Source organism: Acomys minous (genome assembly GCF_964271855.1).
Source record: "Acomys minous genome assembly, chromosome: 6".
Taxonomy (NCBI): Eukaryota; Metazoa; Chordata; class Mammalia; order Rodentia; family Muridae; genus Acomys; species Acomys minous.
This window is the reverse complement of record NC_140487.1, coordinates 59,253,254-59,271,687: the sequence shown is the minus strand read 5'-3', so window position 1 is coordinate 59,271,687 and position 18,434 is coordinate 59,253,254. Positions and strand designations below refer to the sequence as shown.

The 18,434-nt window shown below is 48.3% G+C and overlaps 1 protein-coding gene across 2 annotated transcripts in view; it reads right to left on the bottom strand.

The window, feature by feature from the left end:
• The window catches only part of IGF2BP3 (insulin like growth factor 2 mRNA binding protein 3), a 129,821-nt gene extending 112,557 nt beyond the window's left edge, over positions 1 to 17,264 (bottom strand). The window contains exons 1-3 of one of the 2 annotated variants that reach the window (XM_084787339.1): positions 16,910 to 17,264; positions 16,004 to 16,349; positions 14,984 to 15,044 (exon numbers count right to left, since the gene is read on the bottom strand). In XM_084787339.1, coding sequence (XP_084643465.1) covers positions 14,984 to 15,044; positions 16,004 to 16,178 — 236 coding nt within the window. In that variant the 5' untranslated portion in view covers positions 16,179 to 16,349; positions 16,910 to 17,264. Of the gene's footprint in view, positions 1 to 14,983; positions 15,045 to 16,003; positions 16,835 to 16,909 lie in introns of those variants that run through there. The other variant, XM_084787340.1, reaches the window with a different exon arrangement.
• Positions 17,265 to 18,434: the final 1,170 nt, after the last annotated feature.

Below are 18,434 nucleotides of genomic sequence, written 5' to 3'. Positions count from 1 at the left end.
TGTTTTTTATTATTATTATTATTATTATTATTATTATTATTATTATTATTATTATTTGCTATGGTATATGTGGAGGTCAGAGGTCAGCTTTCAGGTATCAGTTCTCTCTGTTGTAGGTCCTGGGGACTGAACTCAGGTTGCCAAGCTAGCCCAGGAAGCATTTGCTCAACAAGCCAGAGAGCTGGCTCACACAAGTTTCTTCATCCTGTTGAGAATCAAGTTCACAGCATTAAGCTCCAACTGGTACAGTGATATTCACACACTACTTAGAAGCTGTATTTGGGCCTTTTGGTTAAGCTGCACACTCCTACCTTCCTAACTGACAGTGGGGTTGGCCACATGCTAGAGTTTTCTCAACAGAATAATCTGAAGCAAGCACGAAGATCAATAATAAAGCCTGGGGCTTTATTTATCGGAGGCTAAGGCATTTGTTCTTGGAGTGCACCTAAGTTTGGTTCCCAGCACCCACATGTGGTTCCAACCTCTCCTACTCCAGTTCTAGGTACCCAATACCCTCTTCTGACCTCTGTGGACACCATGCAAACACCCAGCACACACACACTTTCAGGCAAAACAACTATGTCTTTAAAAAATATTATGCTATGGCGCCAGCTCTGGTAAGAGTGCTTGCCAACAAAGCTGACATCCTGAGTTCAATCCCCAAAACTGACACAGAATAAACGGACTCCTTTGGGTTGTCCTCTGACCTTCACGCGTGTACCATGGTATACGGGCCTCACACATGTTACAGATAACAGGTGTAGAAAAAATGAAGATGTTACAATATCCTATTAGGGACGAGAGCCTCAGAGGATGACGGGCATTACTATTAACCTGATCACTACTTTAACAGAGTGAGCACCCTAGAGTAAAACAGGTTTCCCCTCCCAAATCATATAGTGCCTTTAACATAGCTTTTCGAAACTTCAAAAACAGTAAGGCGAGCCAGATGTGGTGGTGCACACCTCTAATCCCAGCACTCAGGAAGCAGAAGCAGGTGGATCTCTGTGAGTTTGAGGCCACCCGGTCTCCAAAGAAAGTCCAGGACAGCCATGGCTACACACAGAGAAACCTTGTCTTGAAAAACAAAAACAAAATAAAACAAAACAAAAATTAAGGTGCAGAGAGGTGAGTGTTTTTTCTAAGCATCCAGCAGATGCTCACATGTGCATCTTCCCCAAAAGGAAATGGCCATGCTCCCATCTGTAATAAATGAGAGGGTAACTGTTATCACTTTATAGTTTAAATGTTTCCATGTATGTGATGTATTTTTAAGGTTTTGTTTTTGTTTTGTTTTGTTTTGTTTTGTTTTTTGAGACAGGGTTTCTCTGTGTAGCCTTGGCTGTCCTGGACTCACTTTATAGATCAGGCTGGCCTGAACTCACAGAGATCCACCTGCCTCTGCCTCCCGAGTGCTGGGATTAAAGGCGTGCACCACCACACCTGGCTCATTTTTAAGTTTTCTAACTTTTAATCACCATGGAAAAAAAAAAAGTACTTTTAACCTAATCCCCACTGGCATTTTGCATATAGTATTAAATGTTTTGAAAACTCAGTTTGTGTCAGTCCACTCCCTGCTCACCCAAAGATGGCAGAAAATGCCCGAGAGCAGGCGGGCATGCGTGACAGTGCGTGCTGCTTCACAGTGGCTGTGCCGACACTCCCGTGCACTGCAATGGACAGGGAAACACATGACTATGAGCTCAAATAGCCCGCATCTGGCCAGCCCTGTGAGGCAACGTAAATAATGCACAATAGAATACAGCACGGAACTTAAGGCTCAATGCTCCATTCATATGAAAAATGACCTGGGGTCCTACAGACATGCCCAGGGATGGGGAGGGGAGGAGGACGGGAGGGAGGGAAGGAGGGAGGGAGGGAACTGTGACTGGCCTGAGCTTTCATAACCTCAAAGCCTAACCCCAGGGATATACCTTCTCTAACAAGGCCACACCTTCCAGTCCTTCCCAAATAGTTCCACTCCCTAGAGGCTGGTCAGTCGATCCAGGAGCCTATGAAGGCTGGTCTCATTCAAACCACCACACGGTGATGTGTGTTTTGGGATTTCGTTTCTTTGTTTTGGGGAGGTTATTGGTTTTTCGGGGTTGTTTGCTGGCCTACATGTGCGCCGTGTGTGTGACAGGTGCCCATGGGGGTCAGAGGAGGGGCTTCAGACCTCCTGGAACTGCAACTGTAGACAGCTGTGAGCTACCACTGGATGCTGGGAACCAAACCTGGGTGCTACGCCAACAGTGGTAAGTTCTCTTAGCCGCTCAGCCGAGGCTCCAGCCTCACACTTGTTTTTAGGTTCTTTTTAACTAGTCAAATATTTGTATACATTTAGATTTTTCTCTTTGGTTCAGTGTTTAACTGAACACTGTCCTCCACATCTGTTTTCGTATGAAACCCTCTGCCAGGCAGCTGTATAAAACTTCTCTCTTGCTCTTGCCATCTGCAACTACGGTGTAAATATACATTCTCAAAGAACGTCTGATCCGAGTACCGGCAAAGTACCAGTTAGAGTGGAGCGGTAATTCCCAAAGTGCAGGCTGTGCATCCTGGGGGCTGGAGGAGTCAAGACTGTCATTACGACGGTGCTAAGATGTCACTCCACCCCTTTCACTGTGCTGGCATCTGTGTTGACGGTGCTGCTGACCGGTGACGGTGCTGAAGCAAAGCAGGGGCTCTCAACTGTCTGGTCCCCAGACGCCTCACTGGCACCTGCAGTGAAAACTTAGGTGCACTTTGTCTCATAATGTCCTTAATATAAAAGTGGTAAGAAAATCTTTTAGCCAGTCTCACTTCTTAGCTGGCTAGGAAGTGAAAACAAAGGTACACAGAGCGCTTCGGCTTCCTGCTGTGCTTTCAGACCGGAGGCCAGGCAGCTGCTGGAAGTGCCAGTGAAGCTTTGATTTTTCTTAGGGAGACAAGGCTTCACTGTGTGGCCCCAAGCCAGCCTAGAACTCCCAGGTCTGAGTGCTGGGATCACAGTCACACAGCATGAGACCTGGGGCAGGCTCGCCTCAGGAAGCACCACCACTACCTGAAGACACTTCAGGAACACTGTGGCTCTCTTGAGTGCCTGGCAAAACGGATTCAAAACAGAATCAGGTGAACACATCACTTATAAAAATGGGCTTCCTCTAATATTTATTTGCAAATTATTAAATTTGAGCTTTAAGCAAAAACTAGAATTTTGAGTAATTTTTGTCCATTACCATGACTTCAATCAGCTCCTCAATATTAATAGATAAAAATCCACTCAAGGCCTTTAATCCCAGCACTTGGGAGGCAGAGGCAGATGAGTCGAGTTTGAGGCCAGCCTGGTCTGCAAAGCAAGTCCATGACAACCATGGCTACATTCAAGGCCAGCCTAGTCTACAAACAGAGTCCAGGACAGCCAAAGGTACACAAGAAGAAACTCTGTCTTGAAAAACAAAAACAAACAAAACAAAACAAAACAAGGTGCCTCAGTTTTAGTGTCTCTTCATAGCAACAGAATAAGAACAGTAACTAACACAGAAGCTGGGGGAGGGCAGGGGGGTACACACCTTTAATCACAGCACTGAGGAAGCAGAGGCAGGGGGGTACACACCTTTAATCACAGTACTGAGGAAGCAGAGGCAGGCGGAGTTCTGTATATTCAAGGCAGCCTGGTCTACAAAGTGAGTTTCCAAGACTACACAGAGAAACGGTCGGGGGCACAGACAGACAGACAGAAAGACACAACCAAGGCTACACAGAGAAACCCTGGAGAGAGAGGGAGAGAGAGAGAGAGACAGACAGACAGACAGACAGACAGACAGAGACACAGACACAGACACATTGGTAGCAGGGACTGGGGTATTGCTGTGACAGCCCTGTCCATAAAGGCTTTGGGACTCTGGACTAGAAAAGCAGTTAAACTCTGTAAGCAGGGTTTAATGGGCCACACTGGTAGAAGCACGAAGACAGTGCTGAAAGCAATGTGGGTCCAGCTCAGGAGGTTTCAGAGGGAAGGAAATTAGCAGCTGGCCACTCTTAGAATATTCTGGCAGAGAATGCAGCTGCTTTCTGCACCTGTCCAAAATTTTTAAAATTCTGAAATCTAACGCTTTTTGACTGTTGAAATCATAGCTCACAAAGACTTACGTTTGGGAGTTTTCAGGTTAGGAAAACTGACAGTTCATATAATATTCCCAAATCAAAGAAAAAGAAAAAAGAAAAAGGCCCAAATCTGATATACTTCTGGTCCCAGTATTCTAGGTAACAGACCTACCCTGCACTGCCAGCCGCCTGCCTGCGGGAACGCTGGCTGCATGAGCGTCCTTTCTCCACACACCTGCCAGCACCAGACAGCTAATCTTATTCACTCTTCTCCAAGCTGGTAAGACGGAAAACGCCGCTATAACTGGCATTCCCTAACTAGTAAGACTGGGTGTCTGTTCTACAGACTGCCTTGCAGGCAAGCACCCCGGGGCCCCCACTGCTTATCTTTTGTGTAGATGCCTTTAGGATCTCTCTTAGGATAATCTTATAACTACATACATTTTGAGGACTCAAAAATCTATGTATCTGGAGATAACAGCTTCTTGAATTTCCCTGTGTATAACCAATATTCTACAAAGGGGTGTAAAACATTCTATGTCTCTGTCCATCGCCAAGACATAAACGATGGGACTGTGCAGGAACCGGCCACCCACTCCTCCTCTACTGCCATGTGCTAAATTCACAAACATTACTGCACCAAGCCCATGCAGATGTCTGTTAACCCAAGAGGTCTTCCACAGGCGTCACTGACCTCTAAACACCTGTGCACCAGTGGCATCACCCTCTTTTTTTTTTTTTAATGTTTTTATATCTTTATTTTATGTATGAGTGCTCTATCTGCATGTACACCTGCATGCCAGAAGAGGGCATTAGAGGGTATAGATGGTTGTGAGCCACCATGTGGTTGCTGGGGATTGAACTCACGACCTCTGGAACAGCAGTCAGTGCTCTTAACTGCTGAGACATCTCTCCAGCCCTTTTTTTTTTTTTTAAGATTTATTTATTATTATGTACACAGTGCTCTGCCTGCATGTTCACTGCAGGAAGAAGGGGGCATCAGATCACATTATAGATGGCTGTGAGCCACCATGTGGTTACTGGGAATTGAACTCAGGGCCTCTGGAAGAGCAGGCAGTGCTCCTAACCTCTGAGCCATCTCTCCAGACCCACTGCCCTCTTTATAGCACCAAAACCAATAAAAACTGAACAGAAAATCCCATTCAGTGCGCTAAGAATCACAGAGCTAGCAAGGACTCCAACAGTGGTTAGTGTGGCTCCAACACAGCCCTGGCCCCTCCCTGTGCTGAACTGCAGTCCTTAACTTCACTGCTAGTAATATGTGCACATGAAAGGACCAGTCATGTTTTCTTTAAAGGTTCATTACATCCTTTGCAGTGTCTTCAATAAAAATCAAATAATACCAGGAGCTTTAATCATCACCATTGACAACTGTCTTACCATAATGAGCATTAATAACATGAGTGCAGACATCTTTATTACAGGCTTGGTACCTCTAATCATACCTTACCCTGACTACCCTGCCAGAAGGTTACCCTAGAATGTCCATAAAAGCCATGGGATGTTCAGGAGCACCACCAATCCCATGGAGCACAATAGCACAAACGCAGCTCAACAGGCTATCTAGGGAACAGATCCCAAAACTGACCCAGAAAACACATTTTCCATAATAATCCCAAGTCATCATCAGCCAAATGTCATGTTCTGGTCAGTGTTTTTACTGCTGTGGGGAAGCCCCAGAGGGTGTAGTGGCTCACACCTCCACATCCCAGTCTCTAACTGAAGGAAGTCAGGGCAGGAACTCTGGCAGACAGGAGCCTGAAGGCAAGAGCTGATGCAGAGGCCATGGAGGAGTGCTGCTGACTGGCTTGTTCCTCATGGCTTGCTCAGCCCTCCTTATGGAACTCAGGACCACCAGCCCAGGGATGGTACCACCCTCAGTGGGCTGGCCCCTCCCCCACCAATCACTAATCCTCACAGCTGGATCTTCTGGAGGCATTTTCTCAGTTGAAGTTCCCTCCTTTCAGCTAACTCTAGTTTGTGTCAAGTTGACATAAGACTGGCCAGCACACAGCGAGCACTGACTAACTCGTGTGAAGACTTCACTGAGAACGCCACAGCTCCAGCCTCCCATTTCCAAGCCAGAATCACAATCACCCTACCTCATACCTGAATCTCTTGAATCCTGTATCCTGAACAGCTTGTAGTCTATCTACCCCTACCTTACACACACACACACACACACACACACACACACACACACACACACCAACACTTGGCTCCTGCTGTCCCCCTGCCTCTTCCATGCCTGGACGGGCCACCTTCTGCCCATCCTCACACCCTTCCCTAAGTCAATTTCTGGGTATCTGCATCTACAGGCAGGCCAAGCCTAAGATGCCTCTGCTGGGTCCTAGCGTACCTGACGCATCGTACTTCTTACAGAAATGCCAGTCTACTTCAAGATCACAAGCCAAGAGCCTAATAAATAAAATCTGGAAGCAATGTTATATTCCAGGTCATCTGACTACCATAAACCCATCCACTTACTGCAGATGCAGTTAGTTCTTCTTTTTCTATAAAATGTATTTGTCTTGGTTAACTGGGGCAGTGTCGGTGTCTTTAATCCTGGCACTCGAGAGGCAAAGGAAAGTGCATCTCTGAGCTCAATAGTAACCTGGTCTACAGAGTGAGTTCAAGGACAACCAGAGTTACATAGAGAGACCCTGTTCCAGAGCAGAGGAAAAAGGTCAGAGTAGGGTGTTGGAGGTATAGATGGTTCTGAGATTTGCTAAGAACCAAGCAACAAGTGAACTTAACTGCTGAACCATCTCTTCAACCCCAAAGGCTGAGATTGACCACCACCTCCACTCACATATTCATCTATAGCACAAACTCCTCAGCAGGACCCAACACAGGTGATTACACCCTCCTTTTCCACAGTCTATTTTACTTTCCCTCAAAACAACCCCTCGACCTGACCATCGTGAAGAAGGGGGCTTTCTTCCTACCAGGTGGTAAGCCCAATAAGCAAGCATCCTACTCGATGGCCTCTTCCCCTCCTGGTGATTAGCTCATCACATCAGACTGAGGGGTCAAACTCCCACCAGTAAGACGCGACACAGTCGCCACCTATAAAACACAGAGGCTGCCTCTTCCTGGCCATTCCTACTCACTAGACATACACACAGAGAGGCGTATGCACAGACACACACACACACACACACACACACACACACACACACACACACACGGGGCAGGGGGAGATTTCACCCTTTTAAAGACTTATTTACTTTTATTTTCTGTGTCTGAGTCTTCTTATCTGAATATATGTACTGCACCATATGGATGCCTGGTACCTACAGAGGTCAGAAGGAGGTGATGGGTCCACTGGGACTAGAGCTACAGACAGTGGTGAGCTGGCAGGTGGGTGCTAAGGATGGAACTTCTGGCCGAGCAGCCCCTGCTCTTAAACACTGACCTATCTCTCCAGCCCCTCTGGTGCATCCTTTTTACAAAAAGAAATTGCCTTGTCAAGTTCCCTTCACTTTGTTGTTAAGCCTCTCTGTGTAGCACCGAGCTTAGTCTCACCCCACACTACTATTCACCCTGTTCCGGGGGCATCTCCTTTCTCCTAGACCAGAGGCTCAGGCTCAGTGCCTTAGCTCAATTTGATGGCTTCAAACACATGTAATCAATCCCTGACTTTCACCTCTACCTCCTACCTTCCTGAAGTAAGTACCGCCTCCACATCTCTTGTATTTCTACTGTGTACCAGAAACTTGCCAAAAGTTAAAGTCCCTACGTCTACCCCAGAGTCTGTCCCTTCTCCAGGAAGGCTCCTTTTGGTGAACGGCACCATCTCCCACCCTGCTGCACTCGCCAAAGCATCCTGCCGTCCTTGAGTCCTAACGTCCTCACCTAGCTCATCAGCGGTCACTGAACCCGCACTGACACCAGCACATCTCTTCCAAGGAAACAAAACAATTTCTATTGATAAAAAGCGACTGTAAAATGTTTTCCGTACTGGAAATTGAACCCTGGGGTTGTAGACGGTAGATAAACACTCCACCATCAGGCTATGCCCTCAGTCCAACTGTCAGGTACCTCACCTTCCAAGCACTTGAAGCCATTTAGCAGAAAGAGCCATCAGCCAAAGACTCCTAAATATACGCTAAGACCAAAGATAACCCTAGACTGGCCAGCAATGTCAAAGCTAGCCTTGGGCTGCATGGAGAAGATCTGTCCCACTACCTCTTTAGTGTTTGGGACACTGTGCTAAGGTAGAGCACTTCCTCCGCTGACTGCAATCTCTGGTGATAATGTAAAGATGACCACTGCCCCAACCATCAACTCTTCCCTTGATGATTGAGCGCTCAACTCCACAAAGACTATTTCCTCATCTTTCTTGCATTTAGTCTGGCCTGGTGAACCGCCTTAATTAATGGCATGAGACGGAGATAACAATATGCCAAGCGCATGGGAGCACTAACTGAGTGATGAGACACCACCTGGACAAAGATCTTACAAGGATAAGCACCAAGGGGCCAGTTGTGGGGTGACTCCTCTAGGACTCTTAATTTCCCCCCCCCCCAAGATTTATTTATTTATTTAATGTATACGAGAGCTTTATCTGCATGTACACCTGCAGGCCAGAAGAGGGCATCATATCACATCATAGATGGCTGTGAGCCACTTGTGTGGTTTCTGGGAGTTGAACTCAGGACCTCTGGGAGAGCCATCATCTCTCCAGCCAGGACTCCAACTCTTTATTCCAGCTTTCGTTAATTACCCAAAATGAAATCATATAGGACGGAACCAACCAGCCAACAGACCCACAGAAACATAGAAAGAACCAGGTGGTGGTGGTGGCTCACACATTTAATCCCAGCCCTCAGGAGACAGGGACAGGGAGATCTGAGTTGGAGGCCAGCCTCTGGTCTACAGAGTAAGTTCTAGGACTGCCAGAGCTACACAAGAAACCTGTCTTGAGGGCAAGAAAGAAAGCAAGCTAGCTATGTTGAGTATGAGGGTGCACACCTGTGAACACAGACCTCAGGAGGCTGAGGCAGAGGCGCTCCAAGTCAGCCTGCATTACACAGTAAGACCCTGTCTCAAAAGAAATAAACTAAAAACGGTTGGGTGGAGTGCACTCCATTAGTGGAGTGCTTGCCTAGAATGCACAAAGCCCTGGGTTCAGCCACCAGCACATACACCGGGCAAGACGGCCTAGATGCCTGTAACCAGTACTCGGGGGGTAGAGGCTGGAGGATCAGGATCATGCAAAGTCAAGGCCCAGCCTGAGAAACAAGAGATCTTGTCTCAAAAAAAAAAAAAAGGCACCTGAACCATTGAGTTTTTGCTACAGTTTGTTGAGCAGAATACACAAGTGTAATACTGCCACAGACTCTACTCCCTAGACAATGACTAAATACAGTAATGTCGGATGTCCTTAGAGCCTGGAGCCTGGTAATACACAGGAGCCCACGGCAGGAGAATTAAGGAGTCTACAGCCAGCCTGCAAGCTCCACCTTCGAAAGAAGACGAAGAACATGATGCTTGGTCCATTTTCATCCTAGAGCTCTACTACAGCTTTCTTGACAAGTTCAAACTATTTCCTAATCAAGTTAAACAGTCTCAGAATAACTCTCTAAAACATGTACAATTGGTGCAGTATGCATGCCCCTCTTCAGGAGGACAATAAAATGTGCACAGCGTGTTAATATTTGCTATTTAGCCACCAATACTAAGCACTTACCCGACAGAACTTTAGGTCACAATACATGACACGCTCCATCTTAAGGCAGCACTGCAGAGTGTGCCCACCCCAGGCTCCAAGCAAAACCATGGCAGTGCAAGCCACTACACAGAAGTCACATGTATGGGACAGAAATCCTAACCAAGAACGCCAACCCTTAGGTCACTGCCACCACAGTGCCACCTCCTGTCTTGTGACTCTGGAAGCTTGACTCAAAGGCAACAGTCGATGAAGGAAACAGAGCTAAGAATAGCACCGCTAAGCCATCTTTCCGCCTCTCCTTCCTCCCAGACCAAACCAACTGTCAGAGTTGGTGAACGGATAATTTATACCTTTCAAAAATTGGTTGCAGCTAGGAGAGCTGCTGCCTGGATGCTGCTGAGGACAACTGCACGAGAGTTCCCCACAGACATGGAGATGGCTCAATAGCTTCACTTTAATTCCAGATCCCAGTCCTGGGACAACACAGCCACAGTGGCAGGGCTCACAGAGGGTTTCAAAGCGCGGCAAAGATAATTTTTCACTCACTGACTGCCTGAAAGTGGTATACAGGAAAAAGGCGGGGAAAGCTACTTACTCAACTACTGTATTACAGAAAATTTCAAGTCAAGCTCCATAGAGGGAAAGCATCAGATCTCTGTCATTTCAAAAGATATTTTTAAACTTTAAGCCTATCTGAGAGCCCATTTGCTTCCAGGAAAGCAGCCAAACCTCAGAACAAATTATGCCCCTTGGAGTTTGTCACAAAAGGCATCTGGCCAGGACAGAGTACCAGCAGCCACACAGGTCAAAAGCAAAAGCCAGGTTCCCTGTCCCCACTGGCTCCACACACACGTCATATTTCAGTAGCATCTTCTTCAGGGTTGCTGTGAACAAAACATGGTAGAAACTGCTTAGCAACATCCATTTTGTTTCCAAAAATTCTATTAAATCCAAAATAAGAAATCTCACAAATTCTTTCAAACTGTATTGAGAAAATAGGAAAGAAAAAGAAAAAAAAAAGCCAGGTGGTGGTGGTACCCACGGCTTTAATCCCAGCACTCAGGAGGCAGAGGCAGGCAGATCTCTGTGAGTTCGAGGCCAGCCTGATCTATGGAGAGAGTTCCAGGACAAAGAGAAATCCTGTGTGTGTGTGTGTGTGTGTGTGTGTGTGTGTGTGTGTGTGTGTGTGTGTTAGGGTGGGGAATCAAACTCCCTCCACCCACAACCACTTAAGCAATCACTCACTGCCGACCTTAAGTTGTGCACTCAAAAGATAACTTTTCTCCAAATCTTTCCCAGCCAAGTTCCCTAACATAAAGCCTCAAGTATCTGCATGTATGAGAAGGTCCATGCTTCAAAAGTGAGACTCGTCCATCCCACTCAGCTAAGGACTACCTGTGTTTACAATGGTCAACACTGTAAACAACGCTTGCTCTCCTAAGACTCTGACAGCTAGCAGTTACAATGCCCTGGGCTAATAGGCACACGGCATCCTCCTGCTCTATGCTAAACAGCCACTGAAGCGACACACTAGTTTTTCCATAGCCACTTACAGTGAGACCAATTTAAAACCCCAATAATGTCTGTAATGTTCGACTCAACGGACGCCGTCAGCACAAGACCCCAGCATCAAAGTAAGCTGTTCCCTTTATCTTACTAAGAGCATGCAGTGCTTGAGCCTTAGTAGGGCCAACCATTTTCAAAACCCCTTCTTGGTACACATTAATTACAAGGCCCTACAATGTCTGTCTGTCTGTCTGTCTGTCTGTCTCTCTCTCTCTCTCTCTCTCTCCTTTACTCAAATATTCATAACCAAGGTTAAGAGTTAAATCACAAGTCTGATCAGATATGAGTAGGCTGTGAAAAACTGAAAATATGAAAGTTATGGAAATTTAACCAAAACCACCGTGTCTCAGTTCTGCAGCATCAGCAACTTTGCCATTCCCTCTCCCGTGCCCAACAGCCCACAGCATAGCAAGCACAGGGCAGCAGCACATTGTACATAAGCACAGCGGCATCCACAAGCCCGACACACCACTGGCTCTTCCAATCACACTCTGCTGTAATCCTTCCTAGCAAAACTATTTCCTCACTCACCTCATGTCCGAGAGGAGGAAAAATATCAGGCCTGTCTCTGGAAGCTATCAAGCCTTCCTGTGATGTAGCTTTTGAACGGGGGGGATAGCACCATCTCAGAGCCCAAAGCATGCTTCTCTTCTGGAAACAAGGCTCCTCAGGCCCTGTGCACTGTGCTGCAGTCTACAACACAGGGGCATCTGAATGCAGAAAAGCCACATTCCTTCCACATTCCCTTGAGACCTCAGTAATGGGGAACTAAGCTTGGTTTGAACCAAACTCAACAATACCCCTTCCTGAAAGGCTCCCGCCCAGCTCAGCTTGCAGCAAGAGAGCTGGGCTAGCCTGCCAAGCATCCAATCACCTCCGTGCCTGTTCATCCATCTCAGAGTGCTGCTAGAAGCATTTCCCCAGCACCCGTTTCCCAGCATGCCTTGGGAACAGGTATAAAGGTCACTGCCTTACAAGTAGGCGTAACTGCCTCTTGCCCACATGATGGTGGAAAATGACTGCAAAGCGTGACAAACTCCATCCCAAAGTTCAGCAGGCTACCTCGGCAATCAATGGATCTGACTGAGCTGTGCAATCAAGTCACTATCAAAGTAATCCACACCGGAGCCATCTCTTATCCTTGCCATAGGTATGTGAGCCTGTAGTTGCCAGGTCACTTCTTGGCCCTCTTCCAGAGCCTCTGGAGGTGATGGAAGAGTCCAGATAAGGAAAACTGCACAACTTCAAGGTTCAGTTAAAACTAAACTGCAATAGAGATGAACAGTAAATTTCCCAGGCAAATAAAGAAGGCTACATTCAAAGGGTTTCCAGCAGTCAACTGCTCTCAAATCAGAAAGAAAATGTATTCAGTTGGTTTACTTCATTCTGCTAACAATACAGCACTGAAAATCCTAAGCATTTTGGTAGGAAAGAGACAGACACAGACACACACACACACAGAGAGGGAGGGGCCTCCTTACTATTATTACATTGTTAATAAACTTAAGCTTCCAACAAACCCACTTGTTACATCTGTCTACTAGGTTTCCAAGAGGAACCCTGCAATTCAAAAGTAACAAAGTAACTGTTTTTAGGCTAAGCAAAGCTTTAGGAGTAAAACTAGAAGCAGTTACTAAATCCTAAATTAATTCTCCACATATGAGGAGACATTTACTCCTAAAAGAAAAAGAAAAAACCGTTTCCAGTGTGGTGGCCCACGCCTTTAATCCCAGCATTCTGGAGGCAGAGGCAGGCAGATCCCTGTAAATTCGAGGCCAACCTGGTCTAGAAAGCAAATCGGAACAGCCACCACTACAGAGAAACCTTGCCTGAAAAAAACAGAAGCAAAACAAAAACAAAAACAAACAAATTAAAAACAAAACAAAACAAAAACAAAAAAGAAGCAGAAGGTACAGCAAACAGAGGGCAATACATTAGCTATACCTGAAAAACTTGAGACAGTTAATATTTTCAATTCCGAGCAGTTCCTTTGTTAATTATAATCCTTTGCCCTCCCCTGGGACTGTGGAGCCCAAGGCCTCTGGTATGCTAAGCAAGCATTCTACTACTGAACTACAACACCAGTTTTTTGTTTTGTTCTGTTTTGTTGTTTTGCTTACATTTGATTCAACAACTGACTAAAAACCAAAAGCTGGGGATGTGGCTCAAGTGGTGGAGTGCCTGCCTGCATAGAGGAAGCCCTGGACGGATCCCAGGCACAGGGGGAACTAGAACTAAGATACATTGGATAAACACGCAACCAACGAGGCTGCGCACAGAGCCTTTCCTTTTCCCAAAGTATCTGGTTCACAGGCTAGGTCTCTACACTTCTTAAGGGCACATGATCTGTCCCTGAATTGTTTAAATTCCCATGAAACCAAAATCAACTTAGTACTTCTTGTCCACGTCTATTGTAGAAGATTTAAAAAAAAAAAAAAAAGATTACATTCTACTATATGAGATAACTTGACCCGTACCAAAATTCCTAACTAGAACTAAATCAAGTTACTCAAATATCTTTCCAATTATCTTAAGGAAAATTAAGCAAGTACTTAAAAGGAAACCTACGAATATCCACACCAGTTTATTCCTAAAAGCAGGAATGTGAGATGATTCATGTGGAGAGTGCATCACAGCACAGTCACACAGCATTCTTCTGTTCACTGTCTCCGCAGGGCAAATCCCGCTGTCCCCCAGAGCACACTCTCAGAAAGACTTAACCAGATACACACAGCCCTGGTTCGAATTAACTGCACACTTATTGTTTGGTCCAGGTTAGGAATGGGGGAGGACGGAAAGGCAGGACAGAAACCTTAACCCCACCTTGCAAAACCCAGAAGAGGATAAAGCTAATAACCTCAGTCTTTCCAGTTAAGAGTTACAGAGTCCAGGACGGGCCTGTGCCAGGGAAAACAAAAAGCCTCAGTAGCTAAAAGAGCCTGCAAACATTTTGTAAGGTGACAGCTACAGAGGCTCTCAAAGAAACCTCACTGAAGTCAGCACAGATCTCCCAGCCTTCACCATCTCTTGGAGGCTGTCTGGAAGCAAAAAAACGCACCAAGGGGCAGGAGGAGGAGCTGGAACAAAGGCGCTGTTTGCAAAAACTTTGGAGTGTTTGAAAGGCTACAGGACCCACCCCACTTCCCCGCTCCCCCCTCCCCCCCCCCCCCGCCGCCTCCCCCCACGTCTTTCTCTCAGTGTGCCAATGGCTGCTGGCTGGCGACTGAACCAGGGCAAAGGCAACTGTTCTTCCTCTCAGAATCAACCCACCACTGCGGACCAGCTTCCCCACATCCGTCCTGGCCCTGTCTTCCACATCCCGTAGACTCCCAAAGAGTGCATTGGCCTTTGAAACTCAGGCTTCCAGTTGAAAGGACTAGACCTGCTCTGCCAAGAACTTGTAGGTGCGAGAGCTTCCTTGACAGGCTGTTATAACAGCAACAATAACACAGGGGCAGGGGCCGCAGACAAGCCTCGATTCCTTTCCAGAATTACCAACGCGCACACACACCTGCCATAAACTTAAATGCAGGCGGAAAAACAGCAAGCTGAACAGTGGCCCCAGCGTGTAAGCAAGAGGGGTCCTAGTTTTCATCACTAAGAAGCGGCCAGAAAAAGAACACAACGACTCACCTCTGCCGTTTAGGGACCGAGTGCTCAACTTCCATCGGTTTCCCGTGCAGTTCCATTTTACCTGTGGACACACAAGAGGCAAGATGAGTCTAGATTCTGAGGCTCTCCCCGCCTAGAAACCTACAGTCTTTAAGAGAAAACACACACACACACACACACACACACAAACAGAGAGAGAGAAAACACAGCCTGCTTCGGGGACCTCAACAGGGCCCCAACTCAAGGACAAGGGAGGAACAGGGCAACGCTAGGATGCGGAGCTGACCCCTCGGGTGGGTGTGGCTTTTTAACTTGCAGAGGGCTGGGGATGGAGAGCAATAGTCTGGCTCACCACTTAGGTTGCATTTTCGCTTCCTGACCCCCCTCGGAGGGCCACCCAGCACCCCAAAATCTGCAAGAGGAACACTCCGACAGCCTGCGGTGGGTGCGCGCGGCCTTCTTTCTGGTCCATGTCCATGCTGGCCTGGAGCGCTGGGCGGTGGGATTCAAGAGCCAGGGTGCCAGGAAGGGATGAGGCGGCCGGGGTGCTAGTCCACACGCGCTGACCCATCAAGGCACCGGCCTCCAGTCCAGCCGGGTCCGGCGGAAACCGAAAGGCATGGGCAGCGGTTCTCCCCTCGGGCATCCGGGCAGAGCGCGCCCGGGCCCGGACTGCGGCGCCGCGCGTGGCAAGGCTGCCGTTCTGGCAACAGCCGGCCGCCGCCGCCGCCCACCTGCCCCTTTCGCTCCAAGGACCCCCGCGAGGTGGAAAGGGACCGACTGGACGCGGCCTCCCTCGGGCGTGGGGCTGAGGCCACTTTCTGTTCTGCACCGCTGGGGGACTGCAAGCGGAGGGAGGGCCCGGCGGGCGTCCACGCTGGGCCCCAAGGCCAGCCTGGCCCGGCCAGCAGCACGCTCGGCAGCCCACCGCTGACAGCGCGTCCCCCTCCCCACCCCACCTCCGCCCGCCCGCCCCGCGAGCCGGGCCCACTATGGCAGCTGCGGAGATGGGGACGCCCGGAGCACGCGCGCGGGCCCCACCTGAAAGCGCCTCGATGGCCTTGAGGGCCCAGCCCTCGTCCGGGCAGTCCACGAACGCGTAGCCCGTCTTCACCAGGAAGGGGCCGGCAACCGGGATCTTAGCGTCCTTGAAGACACTTTCCAGGTCCGCGGGGCCGGCGTGGTCGCTGAGGTTCCCGATGTACAATTTGTTCATTGTGAAGAGGGGTTGTTTTAAAAACCGAGGAAAATGCTAAATTAAAAGCGCCCACGGCGGGGGGATGGAGCCGGTGGGTTTTATTCCTCTCTTCTTGCCTTTCAAACCCACACACAGTGACCCGAGCACGGGAGCGGCGAGCGAAAACCAGATCCCAGAGTCCTTTTTCCTCTTCAGGGTATTAAAAAAAAAAAGAGAGAAAGAAAAAGCCTAGCGACGAGCCCAGCGTCGAGTCTTCCTAACTCTGGGGAGGAGGCGGGATTAGCGAGAGAAAGGAGGAGGCGCGGAGGCGGAGGGGGGTGGGGGGAAACTACTTTTTGTCTCTCTTCCTCCCCAACCCCTTTGGCAGCGGCCAGAAGGCTGTGAAAATATCACACTACGTGGGGCAGGCGCCGCCTCCCTGTTAAAAAAAAAAAAAACCCGAGGGGTGACTGGCAGCGAGGAGGGGAGCGGGGCGGGGGCAGCCGCTCCGAGTGTCCGGCTTTTTGAATGAGCCACGTGTTCAAACTACAAATCAACGTCTCACGTGAGGAATCCCAGCGCCTCAATTAGAGTGGGTTTCGAAGGAAAGAGGGAAGAGGGAGGGGGAAAAAAAAAAGAGCGAAGGGAAGAGGGGGAGGGGAAGCGAGATTGGGCGAGGGACCCAGAGCTGGGGAGGGGGCGGAGGGCGCCGAGCCGCAGCAGCCGGCGCCCGCCGCGATTGGCACCGCGAGTTTCGAAAGGGACCGAACCTCGAGAGGGTCAGCCGAACGCTCCTTTTTTCTTAAGACGAAGGAGCGGTTAAGGGGTCCCGCCGTTGCAGTTACCGTAGTTTTAACCATTCGATTTGTGGGGTGGGGTGGTGTGGGTGGGTGGAAGGGTCACTTCACAACGAAACCTGAATGACAATCTCGAACTCGCACGGTGGCTATGATGACAAGGGAAAGTGGAACCCTGGAGCCCAGCGCCGCACCCCTCGCGGGCCCCGGGACCCAGCCAGCCGGGCTGCCCGGGCCGGCGTGGGGGAGGGGAGCCGGCGTCCTGGGCGGGTGTCTACGCGACACCTCCTCCGCCTGCGCTCCGGGTGGCTCTCCGCCTCGCCGTTCATTGGCTGCTCGGCGGCGAGAAGGCTCTGGATAAATGAGGCCGGGGGCGGGCTGGCCGCGTGGGGGAGGGGCGCGGGGCGGAGGCTGCGGGGCTGGGGAGGGGGGGCGGCGAGGAGGCCGAGTGGGAAAAGTCGGTACTTAAAGGGAAACCCTCGCTTCCTGTGGTTTTTCGAAGGGGGAGGGTTTGGGGTGGGGGTGGGCTGCTACTTTTATTTAAATAATTTTAGTTAGAGAACTTGGGACGCTCATGGAACCGTGCTCAGCGTCGGTGCTAGGTGGTGGCCGCGCTGGGGAACTGTTCCTCGGCTCTTTCTGCCTTCCTTTGACTGTGCGAGCCATTCATAATTTTCCCTGTAGGTAGCGAGCACAATGGTGGTTGGGGGGTTGGGTCTGGGCCCGGTGGAGCCTTCCTGAGCCTACAGAATGTGAGCCGGAGACTAGGAATACGGAAAAAAAGGCTGTGCCTCTGTCCTTGTGGGCACCTTCAACTGTGGCTTAACGGTTGTATGCTCTACTCGAAGGCTACATAAAGAACTTGTGATATATTTTTAACAGGTATATTGTGGAAAAGACTTGCTGGGTTTTGATGACTGAAATTAAGTTCTATATAGCCTGAAAATATAGACAAAAAATGTAATGTTTTGCTACTTACTAGTTGAAAATGTAAATAGAGAAAATATGTCTTCATACTACAAACGTCTTCAGCTGTTGATAATTTGATACTGTGTGCTCTTTCAAAAACCTAATTGACACTTTAAAGTGTGTCTTTCAAAGAAAACACAAGTAGTAGTTTATTTTTAAAACGTGAAATTATTGAACGATCTAGAGTATTTGCGTTTGTCTTTTAAAAGGTACTTACAATTTTGTGTTAAGTAACCGGAAGGTGTCAGACCATCCATTTTAAATGCAACTGTTATTTCTAACAGGTTTTTCTTTCCTGCTAAAGCAAACCCAACTGTATAAATGTAAACACACTTTAACGGTATTTTCATCCAAGCTTAATTTAGTAAAATGGTCCTTATGAGATGATGACAGTATTTAGAACTATTGGAAATCTGGAAAGAACAATTTTGGAAGTAAAATTTTATGACTAAGTTAAGTATTTAAAAGGGCTGTTTGCCTTCATGCTTTTTGAATGTGAAATGGCTCTCAAGGAAAATATGTATTCCTT